At 43.2% G+C, this 18,190-nt stretch overlaps 1 protein-coding gene across 1 annotated transcript; it reads left to right on the top strand.

The window, feature by feature from the left end:
• The first annotated feature begins 6,140 nt into the window (after positions 1-6,140).
• gltpd2a (glycolipid transfer protein domain containing 2a) lies at positions 6,141-16,729 on the top strand. Its single transcript, XM_061735109.1, has 6 exons — positions 6,141-6,248; positions 8,081-8,145; positions 8,406-8,587; positions 10,480-10,648; positions 12,687-12,880; positions 15,444-16,729. The coding sequence occupies exons 1-6, from the start codon at positions 6,149-6,151 to the stop codon at positions 15,670-15,672; spliced, it is 939 nt and encodes a 312-aa protein (XP_061591093.1). The 5' UTR covers positions 6,141-6,148; the 3' UTR covers positions 15,673-16,729.
• Positions 16,730-18,190: the final 1,461 nt, after the last annotated feature.

The following is an 18,190-nucleotide window of genomic DNA, read 5'->3' as shown; positions in this document are numbered from 1 at the left end:
GAAGAAACCTGGACCCGGACCTGGATCATAAGGGGGGACCCTCCTGCCAAGGGCCAGACTGGGGGAGTCGGGGACGTCAGCAGCACAGCAGGCAGGTGGAAGCAGCAGCAGGATGGGGGGGGGGGACCGGGACCGGGAACGCAGGCCAGAACGCAGCTCCCGAGGCTCCGGCCTGCAAACATGCACAAAAGAGAAAAAAGGGGGGCCGGCACAAGAAACTACAGGAACGATGGACAAAAATGATAGCTATGAGATATTTAATAAATAAAAATGGAAATGGAGAAGAGAGGAAGGGAAAATTTAATTATATGTCCACTGGAGGGCAAATAAGTAATTTTAATGCAGTAATTTATATGTCCGGTCAACAACCCCCGGGCCCCGGCCCGGTACCGGGCCGGGGCCCGGTACCGGGCCGTGGGTCATCTGGTACCGGGCTGCACAGAATGAAAAAATAACTTCTGTAGCCCCGACTGATGATGGATGACTCTCAAACTGATGGTTCACGATGTTTTTATTCCTTGGATGTAAATACACTACAAACACACCGTAAGAGCTATAAAGGAATACAATAAAATAGAGTTAGTCTTTCTACATTCATATAAGTTTCATTTATTTTTCATTTATACAGACCGACGCAGCTGCTGCTGCTCGGTAGGTAATAAAGCTACCGCTAACATAATACATGAGCGACCAAACTCAAGCTGGACATAAATACGGCATAAAATTTGCACAAATCCTCATCAGCAGGTGCTTTTTGTGTCAGTTTTGCTCCACTTTAGCATTCCTGACACTAGTTTAGTCTTTCAGACACACTTTCTACTGCCGTTAAACTTTTACCGTTAAAGTCCGAAGCGCCGGATGTTTAAGAGGTCTCGGTGAGACGCCTTCAAAATAAAAGCAGTAAATATCACTCTTAATATATAACAAATAAAATAAAAGCCTGGCTTTAAATAACGTTAATGAGAAAAAAAACATTTATAGAAATATTCATATTAAAGGTAATTTACAATTTCCATTATTTCATTTTGTTTTTTCGAAAATTATGTTTTATTATTCATTATTATTATTACTATAGCGAAAATACCACCGTTTTTAGTGCCGATCTTGTCATTTTATTTAGTTTTTAGTTTTTATCAGCTACGCTTTAGATAGACATTAAACCGGTCCTGGTGCAGAAAAGGTTGGGGACCACTGCACTAGAGTGCAAATAAGTAATGTTAATGCAGTAATTCATGTGTCCACTAGAGGTAAATAAATGCATTTAAATGCAGTAATTATTATGTCCACTAGAAGGAAAATAAGTAATTTTAATGCAGTAACTTATATGTCCACTAGAGGGCACTAGGGCGCATGTCTTGGACACTCGGGTGAAGAGAGGGGCTGAGCTGTCAACTGATCACCACCTGGTGGTGAGTTGGATGCGCTGGCGGAGGAGGAGGTTGGACAGACCGGGCAGACCCAAACGGATTGTGAGGGTCTGTTGGGAACGTCTGGCCGAGCCCTCTGTCAGGGACGTCTTCAACTCCCACCTCCGAGAGAGCTTCTCTCGGATCCCGGGGGAGGCGGGGGACATCGAGTCCGAGTGGACCATGTTCTCTGCCTCCATTGTCGACGCGGCGGCTCGAAGTTGCGGTCGCAAGGTCTCCGGTGGCTGTCGTGGCGGTGTCACGAACCGGGCTGCACAGCCATGACAAAGAGGGAGACGCAACACAAGGAAAGTCAATTAAACATGGTTTTTATTAAATAATACCAAATAATAAAGCTAAAAGAAGAACATTAATTAAGTATGGCGTGTGTAGTCGGTAGATCAGTGGTGTAAGTGAGTGCATGCGGGAAACAATGTGGGTGTATGTGTGTAAGGTGTAAAACTAAAGCAAGACCAAACCACAAACAAAATGCTGCCTCAGGGATGAGAGAGAGGGGAGAAGTGAGCAGCCAGAGCTTTTTAAAGGCTCATTGAGCAACAGGTGCTGCCACTTCTCTGATGACCCTCAGCTCCTCCCACTGCTACCTGCAAGGGAGAAGACCAGCCACACGGCAGGAAGGTAAAGAGGGTCGTCACAGCGGCAATCCTAGAACCCGGTGGTGGACACTGAAGAAGGAGTCTGTAGCAACCACAAGCTACTTGGGGTCGCCCGACAGGAGAGAGGACGCGGGGTTTGGAGGAGGAAATGTTTTATTTTGAATCACACCCCCATGAACCAGCACCTTCGGCAGCTCTCCCCCAACCCTCTGAGCAGCCGCTGTTTAACTAGCCAGGCAGGATGGAGAGATTATTGGGCACAGGTGTGCCCGATCAGCTGAACCAGGCCCACCTGTGTGCTGCTCCCCGCAGCCCACGCCCAATCCTCCACCCTGCCACAACCCCATCGCCCGACTCAGGCCGGGGACCATCCGGCCTAGCCAACCCCCCCCCCCCCCCCCCCCCCCCCTCAGAGCGGGAGAGGAAGGCCCCGTTTACGTGGATTGGGTGAAAAGTAAGCGGGAGACAGCAGTTTGTGAAATTGGGTGACTGTGTTTCTCCATGCTTGGACATTGCATGTGGGGTACCCCAGGGGTCAGTTTTGGGCCCTAAATTTTTTATTTTGTACATCAATGATATATGTCAGGTCTCTAAGTTATTGCATTTTGTGTTATTTGCAGACGACACTAATATTTTTTGTTCCGGGGATAATTTACAAAAGCTACAAGAGGATATTACCATAGAAATGAACAAACTGAAAGAATGGTTCGACAGAAACAGATTATCATTAAATTTGAGTAAGACTAAAATAATGTTGTTTGGCAATTATACATTAAATATTAAGGTAATAATAAAAATAATAATGAAATAAAATTTTTGGGAGTAATCATAGATGATAAAATCAACTGGAAATCACACATCAAACATGTACAAAGTAAAGTCTCAAGAACCATATCCATTATAAATAAAGTTAAAAAGGTCTTGGATCAGAAATCACTCCACACTCTTTATTGTTCCCTGGTCTCACCATATTTTCAATACTGTGCAGAAATCTGGGGCAACAATTACAAAACATCTCTACAGCCATTAACCATAATGCAAAAAAGAGCAATAAGAATAATCCACAATGCTGACTACAAGGAACACACAAACCCATTATTCCTGAAGTCCAAAATACTCACATTTATGGATATTGTGGGCTATCAAACAGCGCAAATAATGTTCAAAGCAAAAAATGATCTGTTACCAACAAATATACAGAAATTATTTAGTATTCATGAGGGAAGATATGGTTTAAGGGGCAAAAGTAATTTTAATGTCACATTAATACGCACAAACAGGAAAGGTTTTTGTGTTTCAGTCAGCGGGGTGAGGCTATGGAACAAGTTTTCAATGGAATTAAAGCAATGTCCAAATATGAAACCGTTTAAAATAAAATACAAAGATATTATTTTTCAGAGGTAATAAAATACAAAGATATTATTTTTCAGAGGTACAGGGATGAGCAAAATGCTTGGGTGCAATGATACAGTGTTTATTTTGTATTTATCTATTTTTATCCTTATTTTCTTACACTAGTCAGTAGCTTATGTTGCTACAATGTTTTTATTGTCTTGTTTTGATTGTTTTAGTTTTTTTCATTTTTATTTATTTTTATTTATATATTTTTTTTTTTATTATGTTTGCATAATGTTATGTTCGCATGTGTTAGCTAGTCATATTTAAGGAGAGGGGGTGAGAGTTTATAAGTTTTACTTCTTCTCACTCCCTTTCGAATATGTACTTTGTTATGTCTCATGTTAAGACGATTGTCTTATTTTCTTTCTTTTTTTTATGATTCATATTCGAAATAAACTCTACTACTACTACTACTACACGGAGCAAAAACGGAGGTGTTTTCATGCGTTTTGGCCGTTCGTTTACACGAAAACGAAGCTCAAAGCCCCAAAAAACGATCATTTCTGAAAACTCCGGCCAAAGTGGAGATTTTCAAAAACTCTGTTTTCACGTTTGCGTCTAAACAGAGGAAAACGGACATTTATTCTTCAGAACGTCACATTATGCACCAGAAACGTCACCAGCGTCATGTGTTACACCTGTGGTTACAATTAGTTTGTAACGTCAATATTTTCTAGTATTTTACCTGTTTTATATTCTAAAGTCACATTTAAAAGTAACTCCACTTCTCTGTCACTCCAAACCAAAGACTCTCATTCCGTCTTGGAAGTAAAGCCTGAATTATGGTCCCGCGTTAAATCAACGCAGAGCCTACGGCGTAGGGTACGCGGCGATGCGCGCCGTACGGTGTCATTTGTTGATGTTTTTTCCAGGATTCTGATTGGCTGGCATGACGTTAACAGCGTTTTCATGCGGGTCCGTGTAAACGAGGATATTTTTGAAAACGTAGAGGGGAAAATATCCGTTTTTGTAAATACCCGGCTACGTGTAAACGTGGCCGAAGTCAGAGACCGCTATCCCAGCCCCACCGGGTCACCGGGTCTCCCATACCCCTTTTACACCAAGCTGGTTCCAAGGCTGGTGCTAGAGCCGGTTCGCGGTTGGTTCTAAGTAAGAACCGGTTGCTTTTACACAGCTGGTGCTGGCCAGCAGCTGGCCAGAGAGCCATGTCATCACGTCACCACTCCCCCTCGTTTTCATCCCCACCCTGATCAGGAAGCTGAGAGCCAAAAGCTGTTTTAATTTCATCTGTAGCGCTGTTAATATGGCACTTTATTACGTTTTAACATCTTTTCAGGCGTAAAAGTAACCTTTAAGATCCCCAACCTGGGCTCAGTTTATCCAAATAACGCCTGTTAAGAAATTTGACTGGAGAGCCGGCAGCCCCGGGGCACAGCAGCAGCTGTTACCATGGTAACAGCAGCTCCTCAGCCGGCTCAACCTGCGCTGTCGTCCCGGGGGAGAAACCTGCAGCTCTGTTGAGAATTACGCTGAAAAAAATCATTTAGGAAGATAAATGTTGGTTTAATAGATGAAATCTATCAGTTGTAGCTACGCCTGTAAAGAAATTATGGCGCGCGTTGCAGCGTACATCGACGCAGAGCCTACGGCGTAGGTTACGTAACCTACGCCGTAGGATCTGCGTTGGTGTAACGCGGAACCATAAATCCCTTTATTCTGACGTGATGTTCGGCAAACGGGAAAACTAGTGATTATGTACATTCACTGATTGAATATTATGAAAGTAAAATATGTATTTCTCGCTAGAAATGTAATCAAAATGCATTTTTATGCAGAAACTAACTCAAAATATTCATTTTATTCACTAAAAAAGTATTGGGAGTATTGGGACGCACCCCAAGTGTTGCTGCTGGCTTCTCAAGCCTTTCTTAGACAGCAAAAGTTTGCGATCCAGCAAGTTGACCATTGCTGCTTCTGCTTTACATCCATTTTAACGTTAGATTTTAACAGTCTGTTAATTTAACGGCCGTCTTCAACGCTCCGTTGTTTAAAAATGGCGCTCTTCCGTCTTTACTCTGCTTTGGTTGTCCAGTAACACCGCCCCCAGCCCTTGACGTAAGCACGTAGCCCCCGACGTAACGTGGTTCTTAAGTTGGACCAGCAAAGACTTGGTGCTGGTGTAGCACCAGTTTTGAGAGCCAGGAGCCGGTGCTTAGGCTGTGGAAAACCAAAGAACTGGTGCTAAGTCTGGCTCTAGCCCAGAACCAGCCCTGGAACCAGCTTGGTGGAAAAGGGTCTCCCAGACTCCTGGTCTTCCACTGAGGATATATATATATATATATATGTATATATATATATATATATATATATATATATATATATATATATATATATATATATATATATATATATATATATATATATATATATATATATATATACATATATATATATATATATATATATATATATATATATATATATATATGTATATATATATATATATATGTATATATATATATATATATATATATATATATATATATATATATATATATATATATATGTATATACACACATATACCACATACCGGTAACTGCCTCGTTCCCCCGACACGTGTTTGTGAGATAAGAACGGCGAGAGGACGAAGGTCAAGAGCAAAGTGTGTGTGTGTGTGTGTGTGTGTGTGTGTGTGTGTGTGTGTGTGTGTGTGTGTGTGTGTGTGTGTGTACGTGTGTGTGTGTGTGTGTGTGTTCCAGCTCGACATGTCCACTCGTCGTTGTGTCGTGATGTTGCTGCTCAGACGGCGGCGCGTCCTGCTGCTAGCGTTAGCGCTGCTCCTCTTCTTCACCTCCTTCTGGCTGCGTGAGTTTAACGGCCGCCATCTTGGCTCCACTTTACCCTTCCCTGTGTTGTTGTTCTGTCTTGTTGTTGTTGTTGTTGTTGTTCTGTCCTGCTGGACCCAAGGACCGACCTCCTAGCGTTGCCGGTGTTCTGCCTATTTCTGCTACCTGCCGAGAAATGCTACTTTGTGGTTCTGCGCATGCGCACAGTCGATTTTCAAAATTTGATTGCCACGCTAAATTGATGTGACCATGTAGCAACTGAATTAGCCTGCTATGCTACGTACGTCCACATCAGCCAAGATGTATAATATAGCCTACAGGTGAAGAATATGGTGTAAAAGTGAATTTATATTACATAGTCTCATTACATGCAAAGCTAGATATGTTAAATTTATTTGTTAAAATTTTGATGATTGAATCGTTTATTGATTTCATAAAATATTCTGATTTTTTTAAAAATTTTATTTTGGGTTTTCATAAACTGTGAGCTATAATCACCAAAATTATAACAAATAAAGGCTTGAAATATCTCACTTTGAATGTAGTGGGAAATTATATATTTGTTTCACCTTTAGTAGAGTTTACTGAAACAAATGAAGTTTTGCAATATATTCTAATTTTCCAACCTTCACCTGTATATTATGACATCAATAAACTAGAAAATTTCCTCGCAGAAATTTCGAGAGTACCACGGTGGGCTGCTGCCCCATGTGTGTGCATTGTTGCATTTTGCAAGCAATAAAGGTGAAGGACTCAAAATGAAGTCTGATGACACCACACAGGATTCTCTATGTCAAACCATTCAAAAGTTATCAGAATATCACATATCGGCTAATCAGAAGAAGGGGCGGGGCTAATTTGCACCAGTGAAGGTAAAGGACTCAATACAGAGTCCAATGACACCACCCATGACTCTCAGATTTCTCCATTTTCCAGGTTAAAGTATATGAAGTCTGTACTGACTCAGTCATGTGACCAGTTCTGGCTCAGCCAATGAGTCAGCAGCTGAGCTCTGGTTGCTAGGGGCAACAAGAACCTCGACCTAGAACCTTCCGGTTTGGCTGTGAGAAAAACCCAGATTTTTGCCTTCTGACAAGTTCTCAAATAACTCCAATTTGTGAGAAACTGTAGCTCCTAGCAGAAAAACAAAGACATCTTGAGACACAGAACCCGGCAGATTCTGACAATCTTAATTTTATTCAGATATTCCTTAAAATGTGTTAGTAACGGCAGTTCGAGAACAAAATGAGATTTTTGATAAGATAAGTTTTCCTCCGTTTTGAAGTTTGAATGACATTTCTACGTGCAGGTATGGGAAAGTTAGATGAATCAGAAAAAAGGTGATTTTTTTTTTAAACATTTTCCCATCTGCTTTGAATGGGTTTTTTGGCCGTTTTTTTTGGGAATAACTTTGGGAAAAATGGGAATTTCAACACCAAAAGTCATAGCACACGATTCCCGGTCGAGACACACGTTTTGATAAATGATTCGCCTGGGTCCCCCGAAATCTGTAGGAGGAGTAGCGAACCGAAATCTGTCCGGAAAATGAATAAGAAAAAAATAAATAAACGCACACGCCTCCTCCATTGCTATGGCATAGCTATGGAGGAGGCGTGCCTCTGGCACAGCCGTGGCACTAATAACAGAGAGCGAACCAACACATGTTGCTGTCTTTAATATATCCTGTCCTTTATTTTGTTCATTATTGTTAGTTCGTTGTTCGTGTGTGTGTCAGACGTGCATCATGGGACAATTATGAAATACGGAATAAACTGCGTTCCGTATTGGTTCAATACTCATGTGTGTGTTTTATTTCTGGTGATTTGATGGTTTGTTTCCTCGTCTCTGCAGCTCAGGGCGGGACGGGAGGATGCGGCACCGCCTGGCAGCCATGTTTGATGTCCGGCAGACAAACGGTACGACTCGCCGCCGCCTGGTGGCGGTGACTCCCCAGAACTAGCTCGTCCCCCAGAACTAGCGTGCTAGCTCGTCCCCCAGAACTAGCTCGTCCCCCAGAACTAGCGTGCTAGCTCGTCCCCCAGAACTAGCTCGTCCCCCAGAACTAGCGTGCTAGCTCGTCCCCCAGAACTAGCTCGTCCCCCAGAACTAGCGTGCTAGCTCGTCCCCTGTCCCGACAGGAAATAGTTTGTAATCATGAAACCTCTGGGTGTTTCAGGTCGAGCCCCCGTTGGTCCCTGAGGAGTGGGCGGGCCCGGGCGGAGCCCCGCCCCCCATCCAGCACTGCCCGGGCCAGCAGTTCCAGACCCGGTTCCTGCTGCGGTTCCTGAAGTCCAGCCTGGAGGACGAGGACGACGTCCTGCTGGAGCCGTATCTGCAGAGCTGGGACCAGCTGCTGAAGTACTAATACTATTAAAGTACTACTTTACTACCTAACGCTAGATTAAAGTACTACTTTACAACCTAATACTACATTAAAGTACAACTTTACTACCTAATACTAGATTAAAGTACAACTTTACTACCTAATACTAGATTAATGTACAACTTTACTACCTAATATTAGATTAAAGTACTACTTTACTACCTAATACCAGATTAAAGTACTACTTTACTACCTAATACCAGATTAAAGTACAACTTTACTACCTAACGCTAGATTAAAGTACTACTTTACTACCTAACCCTAGATTAAAGTACTACTTTACTACCTGATACTAGATTAAAGTACAACTTTACTACCTGATACTAGATTAAAGTACAACTTTACTACCTAATACTAGATTAAAGTACTACTTTACTACCTGATACTAGATTAAAGTACAACTTTACTACCTAATACTAGATTAAAGTACAACTTTACTACCTAATACTAGATTAAAGTACAACTTTACTACCTAATACTACATTAAAGTACAACTTTACTACCTAATACTAGATTAAAGTACAACTTTACTACCTAATACTACATTAAAGTACAACTTTACTACCTAATACTAGATTAAAGTACTACTTTACTACCTAATACTAGCTTAAAGTACAACTTTACTACCTAATACTAGATTAAAGTACTACTTTACTACCTAATACTAGATTAAAGTACAACTTTACTACCTAACGCCTCGGGGCATCTATTGTTATCCTGCATGTTTTTTATTATTCATTTTCCGGCCAGATTTCGGTTAGCTACTCCTCCTACAGATTTCGGAGGACCCAGGCGAATCATATATCAAAATATTGGTGTTGAAATTCCCATTTCTCCCAAAGTTAATCCCCAAAAAACGGCCAAAAAACCCCATTCAAAGTGGATGGGAGGAGGTAAAAAAACAACCCAAAATTCACCTTTTTTCTGAGTCACCTAACTTTCTCATACCTGCACGTAGAAATGTGATTCAAACTTCAAAATGGAGGAAGACTTCTCTTCTCTCAAAACCTGAAACAGTTTTTTCCTAAGATGTAAACTTTTCAAGATATGAGCACTCAAGCGAGGACTGGAAATCACTTTTTTGTCAAATCTAGAGTGCGGATGTCGGTTGAGTGTGAGAAGCCGTTAAAAATTATTTGAATATTTGATTCATAAAATGTGACGTTGACAGGCGGGGTATGCACAAAATTTAAACGGGGGGGGCTAGAGCGGCGCCAATACCTGCCTCAGTCCCCATTGACTGTAATGTAATCAAACGTTTTCTTCAAAAGAATCTCACTCTGTGTTCTCACTGACCTTACTCACTCATTTTAAGGAATATCTGAATAAATTAAGATTGTCAGAATCTGCCGAGTTCTGTGTCTCTCACAATGTTTTCGTTTTTCTGCCACAAGCTACGGTTTGATCACAAATCGGAGTTATTTCAGACCTTGTCAGAAGCCAAAATCTGGGTTTTTCTCACAGCCAAACCGGAAGGTTCTGAAGAGAGGTTCTTGTTGCCGGGGCAACCAGAGCTCAGCTGCTGACTCATTCAGCCAGAACTGGTCACATGACTCAGTCACTAAAGACTTCATATACTCTAACCTGGAAAATGGAGGCACCTAAAAGAATTCTGGGAAATCTGACCCCTGACCTTTGACCTTCGACCCCCAGTCCTGCAGCCTCACGGCCGGGAAGCTGGTGGCGCCCCCCCCCCCCCCCCCCCCCCCCCACACACACACACAGTAAATACAACCCAGTAAATGCTATAACTTTTGAATGGTTTGACATAGAGAGTCGTGGGTGGTGTCATCGGACTTAGTTTTGAGTCCTTCAGCCCTTTCTGCGAGGACATTTTCTAGTTGTTGTTGTTGTTGTTGTTGTGCAGCTTCATGGAGTCTCTGGGGACGATGGTCAGCTTCTTCTCCCAGAAGGTGAAGGAGAAGGTGGTGCTGATCCGCCAGCTGTCGCTGCAGCGCCCCCTGGTGGCTGATGGGAAACAAGCAGGGGGACCAGGACCCGGACCAGGACCCGGACCAGGGGGGTCCAACACCGAGGTGAGCGCTGACCTAGTGGCTCCCCCCCACATTTCGACTTTTTTCTTGACATTTCGACTTTTTTCTCAACATTTCGACTTTTTTCTCGAGATTGTACTTCAACATTAATTAAAGAGGACAATAAACAGAATACCAGGAGCTGCTGGAGTCCCCACAACCACCGGTGCTCTTGCAACGGGTGCAACAGTGACCTCAAAATAAAAAGTGCAGGCACTCTGGTGGATTGAAAAAAGTTAAAAAACCTTTATTGTGACTGGGTTACATCTAAAAAACACCAACGCGTGTCGGCTCGCGCTAGGGCTGGGTGATATGGACCAAAAGTCATATCTCAATATTTTCTAGCTAAATGGCGATACTCGATATATATCCATATTTTTTCTGTGCCATAATTGGGGTTTCCCCCAAAGCATTATAGCATAGCATCTCTGTTAGCATCTCTGTTAGCTTCATTTTTTTCTGAGGCAAACCCTTAAATAAACAGTCAGTTTTAATCCAAAGCCTCGTGCCAAATGTCACACAGGTTCCTTTATTAACAGAGGTCTGCACAATATCAACATGTATAAAACAAATGAAATAAAAATAAACTGATGCATATATAGAATAAAAATGCTTCTTGAATAAAATAAAACAAATATCCCTTTCCTGCATAACAATTCAATTAAAATAGCAAGCAAAGCTGCCCGTCGAGTTGACGATGGCTGCTTTGTTTTTTTTTTTCTCATTTCTTTCAGGCACGCTCATGACTTAGCATGCCAATGCGGCTTGTACATCTTCGGTCACAGTGACAACACTTGAATGCTCCTAGGCTCCCGTCAGCAGTGGCCTCCCTTTGCGCATGACGACGTGCACGTTTAAGTGCGTTGTTTTGCTGCCTCAGATCGTCCAACTTTTTAAGTCCAGCATTTGTGGTGTTTTTCCAGCTGGAACTCTCCAAAGCCTTGAGTTGCCATGTGTCTGGTGAGATGTCACATTGCTTAAGAGTGCTCTTTAGCGTATCTTTCCATCGTAGGAGTGGGCGACCGACAGATCATTTTCCTTTAGCAAGCTCTCCAAAGAGTACTTGTTTCGGGAGTCGGTTTTCAGGCATACGAGCGATGTGCCCTGCCCACCTTAGTTGTATCTTGGAGGGAATGATCTCAATATCCATGGTATTGGCTCGAGTCAGAACTTCATCGTTAGTCACTCTCTGATGGTATGAGATGCGAAGGATTGCTCGTAGATGGCGTTGTTGGAGGCAGCGGAGACGTGTGATGTGACGACGGTATAGTGTCCACGGTTCGGCACCATAGAGAAGGGCTGACAACACAACAGCTTTATATACAGAGATTTTTGTGGCCGAATTAAAATACACTGCAATTAATACAATGTAGACAGTAACAGGCAGACTTTTCCACTGAGGTTGAAAGTTGTGCAAATAACAAAACATTTGTGCAAATCTCAAATAAAACATTCAAGTCAATTTGTCACAAAATAAGCTATATCAAAATCATAAAAAAAAAAAAAAAAATATATATTTTTATTTTTTTAAATCGATATAAACGATATTGTCTCGTACCATATCGCGTTTGAAAATATATCGATATATATTAAAATCTCGATATATCGCCCAGCCCTAGCTCGCGCCTTCCTCAGGGTGTATGAGCCCGACACGCGTTGGTACCGGACGCTGCTCTGACCCGTCCTGTGGTTCTTCCAGTACCGGTCCTGCTCTGACCCGTCCTGTGGTTCTTCCAGTACCGGTCCTGCTCTGACCCGTCCTGTGGTTCTTCCAGTACCGGTCCTGCTCTGACCCGTCCTGTGGTTCTTCCAGTACCGGTCCTGCTCTGACCCGTCCTGTGGTTCTTCCAGTACCGGACCTGCTCTGACCCGTCCTGTGGTTCTTCCAGTACCGGTCCTGCTCTGACCCGTCCTGTGGTTCTTCCAGTACCGGTCCTGCTCTGACCCGTCCTGTGGTTCTTCCAGTACCGGACCTGCTCTGACCCGTCCTGTGGTTCTTCCAGTACCGGACCTGCTCTGACCCGTCCTGTGGTTCTTCCAGTACCGGTCCCTGCGGTCCATGATGGCGGCGGAGCTGAAGGCGGGCCTGGTGGGTTTCTCCCGGCGCACGGACTCGGGCTGCCGGACGTTGCTGCGGCTGCACCGGTCCCTGCTCTGGCTGAAGCTGCTGCTGGACGGGCTGGCTGAAGGTCCGGACGGGGACGGCCGGTACCGTAGCCCCGGGGAGCTGAGCAGGTACCAGAACCAGAACCAGAACCAGAACCAGAACCAGGACCAGGTCTAGACCCGGAACCAGAACCGGAGACCAGGGTTTATTTATATAAACCTGCGTGTCATCTGCATGTATATGTATATATATATATATAAATATATATATATATATATATATATATATATATATATATATATATATATATATATATATATATATATATGAATATATGAATATAATATAGTGTAGATTTATATCTTGCCGTTTTGTAGAAAAGTTTCTGCTGAGGAGTGTGTGAAGATTTGCGGCAATGGGTGAAGCCTGAATTATGGTTCTGGGCATGTTTTCCCGCCAAAACATGTATGTTCACTGCAGCTAGCTGGTTTTTCCTCAGTTGCTAGCTGTCTCAATAACCTACTAAAATACCTAAATTCTAGGCCCTCCAGAAAAACGCGATTACGCGATCGCAGAATTCATTGCATAATCAGCCAAATGGCGCAGATTACGCGGGGATAAATTTATTCCTGAAAGGGCGCATATTTCCCGCGATGATCACATATGTCCGCGCTGAATATGCGAATTATGCGGGGATTATGCGGGGCTCGCTTGATTTCACCGCATCATCGCCGCACATTCTCGCATAAAGTTTGGAAAAAGGGGGGAGTGTTGTGAGTGACATCTCGGGACGCCTGGTTGCGACGTGCGGGACCCGCCCGGGTACCTCCGCACCCCTCGCCACCCTCCAAACAGCAGCTCTCACCCGCGGGGGTGAGGGGAAAAAGAGAGTGCCGTTGCGCGGGGGGCGCGGCTGCCGGGGGACTCAGGATCCGCGCTGACCGCGCACCACTGCGCCTGCGGAGGCGGACGCATCCGCCGGCCAAGCTCCCATCCACTTGGGGGATCTTGACGGCGGACGCGTGGGGTGACTGAGCTCTGGTTCGTCCCCTCGTCGCGCCGGTGCGCCCGGCAATCACCCGAGCACTGAGCCGCGGGCTGGAAGGAGAGAGACGGCCGGCCCCCGGGCTGCGACCGCCCCTCTCCACCTGCGCTCTCCTTTTTTTTTCTCCTCGACCTCAGATCAGACGAGACAGCCCGCTGAATTTAAGAGGGAAGAGCTCAGCGCCGAATCCGCAACTTCCTGCATATTTCGCATATTTTGCAACTTCCCGCATATTCCGCAACTTCCAGCATATTCCGCAATTTCACCGCATAAAAGCACATAAAAAACCTGCACATTTAAGCGCATAATCAATGATTTTAGCCCGCAAAATCAAGGATTTTAGCCCGCAGAATCAAGGATTTTTGCCCGCGTTTTTCTGGAGGGTCTAAAATTCAATCCACTACTGTTTAAAAACTTTATCATAACAGAGAGACGGTGTTGACGTGTTCCAGCTGTGACCAGAGGAATATCAACATTGTTTGTCTAAAATATCAAAAAATGTAAAAGTTACCAGAGAATGAGTGATAGCGTAGCATTAAAGCTACCAGAGTATGTGTGGTAGCGTAGCATTAAAGCTACCAGAGTATCAGTGTTAGCGTAGCATTAAAGCTACCAGAGTATGAGTGTTAGCGTAGCATTCAGAACAGGCAGGGAGAGAAAAGGCTCCTCAGGGAAATAGCTGATCATTCTATTTCCTGATTTAGTGAGGATTGTAAAAGAATCTGACGGAGTTGACAGAAACTGAGGACAGAACTTTGATAGGCAGGATTTTAGGGAAAATATTGTTTGAATTTCACTTCATGCATTGTTTTATTTATTTAAGACCACTCTTTGTTATTTAATATATATATTTGCACACTCATAGAGTTTTTTAAAGGTTTTTTGGGAGGATCAATACTGTGACCTCTTGCTGAGGACAGGTATAAGAACATGGACCTCTTAACTACAGACCAGACATTTAAACAAATTCACACAGAAAAAGTGTAAAATACGTTATAAAAGAACATAGGTATACACAGTTCCTTTAGATTTAACTTTGTAAGTATGTAAACCATGATGAATTTCTTGATTTTCAATATAAATTAGACTTTTCTATGTAGGACATGTTTTGTCCCAACTCACAAGAATCAGTGATATATATATATATATATATATATATATATATATATATATATATATATATATATACATATATTTATATATGTATGTATATATATATATATATATATATATATATATATATATATATATATATATATATATATATATATATATATATATATATATATACATATATTTATATATGTATGTATATATATATATATATATATATATATATATATATATATATATGTATATATATATATATATATATATATATATATATATATATATATATCTGCGTGTCATCTGCATAGCTGGTAGTTTATGTTGTTTATAATCAGTGCCAGTGGCAGCATGTAGAGATTGAACAGAGTTCCCAGGACGGATCCTTGGGGAACTCCACATGTGATTTTACTCAGGTGTAAAGTTAAAGTACTGCCTGTTTATTCTACTAGGCTAAATAAAGTTTTTACACAGAAACAAAGTTGACAGAGCTGCAGTTTTGACGTACAAAGGTGTGACGGGCGTGTTGGTGTGCTCAGGGACGCCTACCAGGTGGCGCTGGCGCCGCACCACCCGTGGGTGCTCCGGCAGGCGGCCGAGCTCGTCTTCCTCGCCCTGCCCGAGCGACGCCACTTCCTGCGGCTGGTGTGCGTGACGGAGCAGCGGGAGGCCACGCCCATCCTGCGCGTCATCATCCACGCCCTGGCGCAGGTGCACGGGCGCACGCAGCGGATCCTGGCGGAGCAGGGCATGTTAGCGCTGCCCTGAACCTGAACCCTCAACCCTGGACCGAGCAGGACATGCTGGCGCTGCCCTGAACCGGAAACCGGGAACCTGAACCCTCAACCCTGAACCCTCAACCCTGAACCAGAGACGTAGGCATATTAGGGCATTTTTTGATTGGCCCAGGGCCCGGCCCGCCCTGAGAAAACTTGCAGGATTTTTCTCACTATTTTTTTTATTATTGATATTTTTTATTCGCTCATTAAAAAATATGCTTAGCATTGACATTCCAAGCAAACAAAAACGTATAAAAATGTATTAATAATAAAACGTTTTATTCTCTGTCAACTGTTACAACGGAACTAACTTTAGCAATGATTTTCCGGCGAACACTGCATGCTGCGCTCGCTGCTGCTTAATTTTGTTTTCAGACAGCGTACGCAATTAGCTAAGTTAGTCAGCATTCATGGCTCAGAGTAAATTTGGCTTTGAAAGGGTTAGACTCGAAAATGAGCCACAACCTTCTAGCAGCATCACCGCCGTTCCTCCACCTCCCACTCCAGAGACTAGCAGCACCACGCCCCCCACCAGCGTCTCCTCAGCCGGGCAGCGGACATTGCCGTGTCCTGTTCCTCCCCCCGGTCGCCAGCATGAAGGACCACCAGTAGTCAGTCCACTGTGTCAGTGTGCACTTGAGGACAGCAGGGTGCGCTGTTTCACTTAAATAGGTCATAGAATCATTAACCTTAAGGTTGTTTCTGCTAGGCATTAGTGGATATTATATTGATTTTTCCTCTGGCAAAAGTTGGCCCGCCCACTTTTCTTCAGGCCCGCCCTATTCAACATTTCTGGCTACGTCCCTGCCCTGAACCCTGGACCGAGCAGGGCATGTTAGCGCTGCCCTGAACCACAGACATCTATCCAGTACTCGAGTTGAGGGGGGATGAGGGGGGACGGCATCCCCCCCTGAAATAAAAACGGTCCAAATCATCCCCCCCTGAAATAAAAACGGTCCAAATCATCCCCCCCTGAAATAAAAACGGTCCAAATCATCCCCCCTGAAATAAAAACGGTCCAAATCATCCCCCCTGAAATAAAAACGGTCCAAATCATCCCCCCTGAAATAAAAACGGTCCAAATCATCCCCCCCGAAATAAAAACGGTCCAAATCATCCCCCCCTGAAATAAAAACGGTCCAAATCATCCCCCCCCGAAATAAAAACGGTCCAAATCATCCCCCCCTGAAATAAAAACGGTCCAAATCACCCCCCCCCCCCCCCGAAATAAAAACGGTCCAAATCATCCCCCCCTGAAATAAAAACGGTCCAAATCATCCCCCCTGAAATAAAAACGGTCCAAATCATCCCCCCCTGAAATAAAAACGGTCCAAATCATCCTCCCTGAAATAAAAACGGTCCAAATCATCCCCCCTGAAATAAAAACGGTCCAAATCATCCCCCCTGAAATAATAACGGGTAAAATCATCCCCCCTGAAATAAAAACGGTCCAAATCATCCCCCCTGAAATAAAAACGGTCCAAATCATCCCCCCTGAAATAAAAACGGTCCAAATCATCCCCCCTGAAATAAAAACGGTCCAAATCATCCCCCTGAAATAATAACGGGTAAAATCACCCCCCCCTGAAATAAAAACGGTCCAAATCACCCCCCCCCCTGAAATAAAAACGGTCCAAATCATCCCCCCCTGAAATAAAAACGGTCCAAATCCCCCCCCCTGAAATAAAAATGGTCCAAATCATCCCCCCTGAAATAAAAACGGTCCAAATCATCCCCCCTGAAATAAAAACGGTCCAAATCATCCCCCCCTGAAATAAAAACGGTCCAAATCATCCCCCCTGAAATAAAAACGGTCCAAATCATCCCCCCTGAAATAAAAACGGTCCAAATCATCCCCCCTGAAATAAAAACGGTCCAAATCATCCCCCCTGAAATAAAAACGGTCCAAATCATCCCCCCTGAAATAAAAACGGTCCAAATCATCCCCCCCTGAAATAAAAACGGTCCAAATCATCCCCCCTGTAAAACTGCCATCCCCCCTTTCCATCCCTTATGTCATTTCATCAATGAATGTGGTTTTACTGCTATTTCAACATTTAGAGTCATCACCAGAAAAATAACTTATTTGACAATTTTCACCTGTTTCAAGTCAATTTTCACTTGAAATAAGTAGAAAAATCTGCCAGTGGGACAAGATTTATCTTCTCATTACAAGCAAAGAAATCTTGTTCCACTGGCAGATTTTTCTACTTATTTTATGTGAAAATCTTTAAAAAAAAAAAGTCTTGTTAAGTGTAATGAGATTTTTTTTACTAAAATGAGACATTTTAACTAGAAATAAGACAAATATTCTTGGTAAGATTTTGAGTTTTTGCAGTGCAAAAACTCAAAATCTTACCAAGTTAGTGCGTGTGTGAATGAATAAATGAGACGTAAAACGTAAATTTCTTTGTAGAAAGGCGCTTTATGAAAATAAGTCCATTTACTTGTATAGGGCTTGGTCACCAAGTTGCATTCTGGGATGCGACGGCCATGTTGGCAGCCTT

This window comes from Cololabis saira, chromosome 12 (genome assembly GCF_033807715.1).
Source record: "Cololabis saira isolate AMF1-May2022 chromosome 12, fColSai1.1, whole genome shotgun sequence".
NCBI lineage: Eukaryota > Metazoa > Chordata > Actinopteri > Beloniformes > Belonidae > Cololabis > Cololabis saira.
This window is presented reverse-complemented; position numbering and strand designations above follow the sequence as displayed.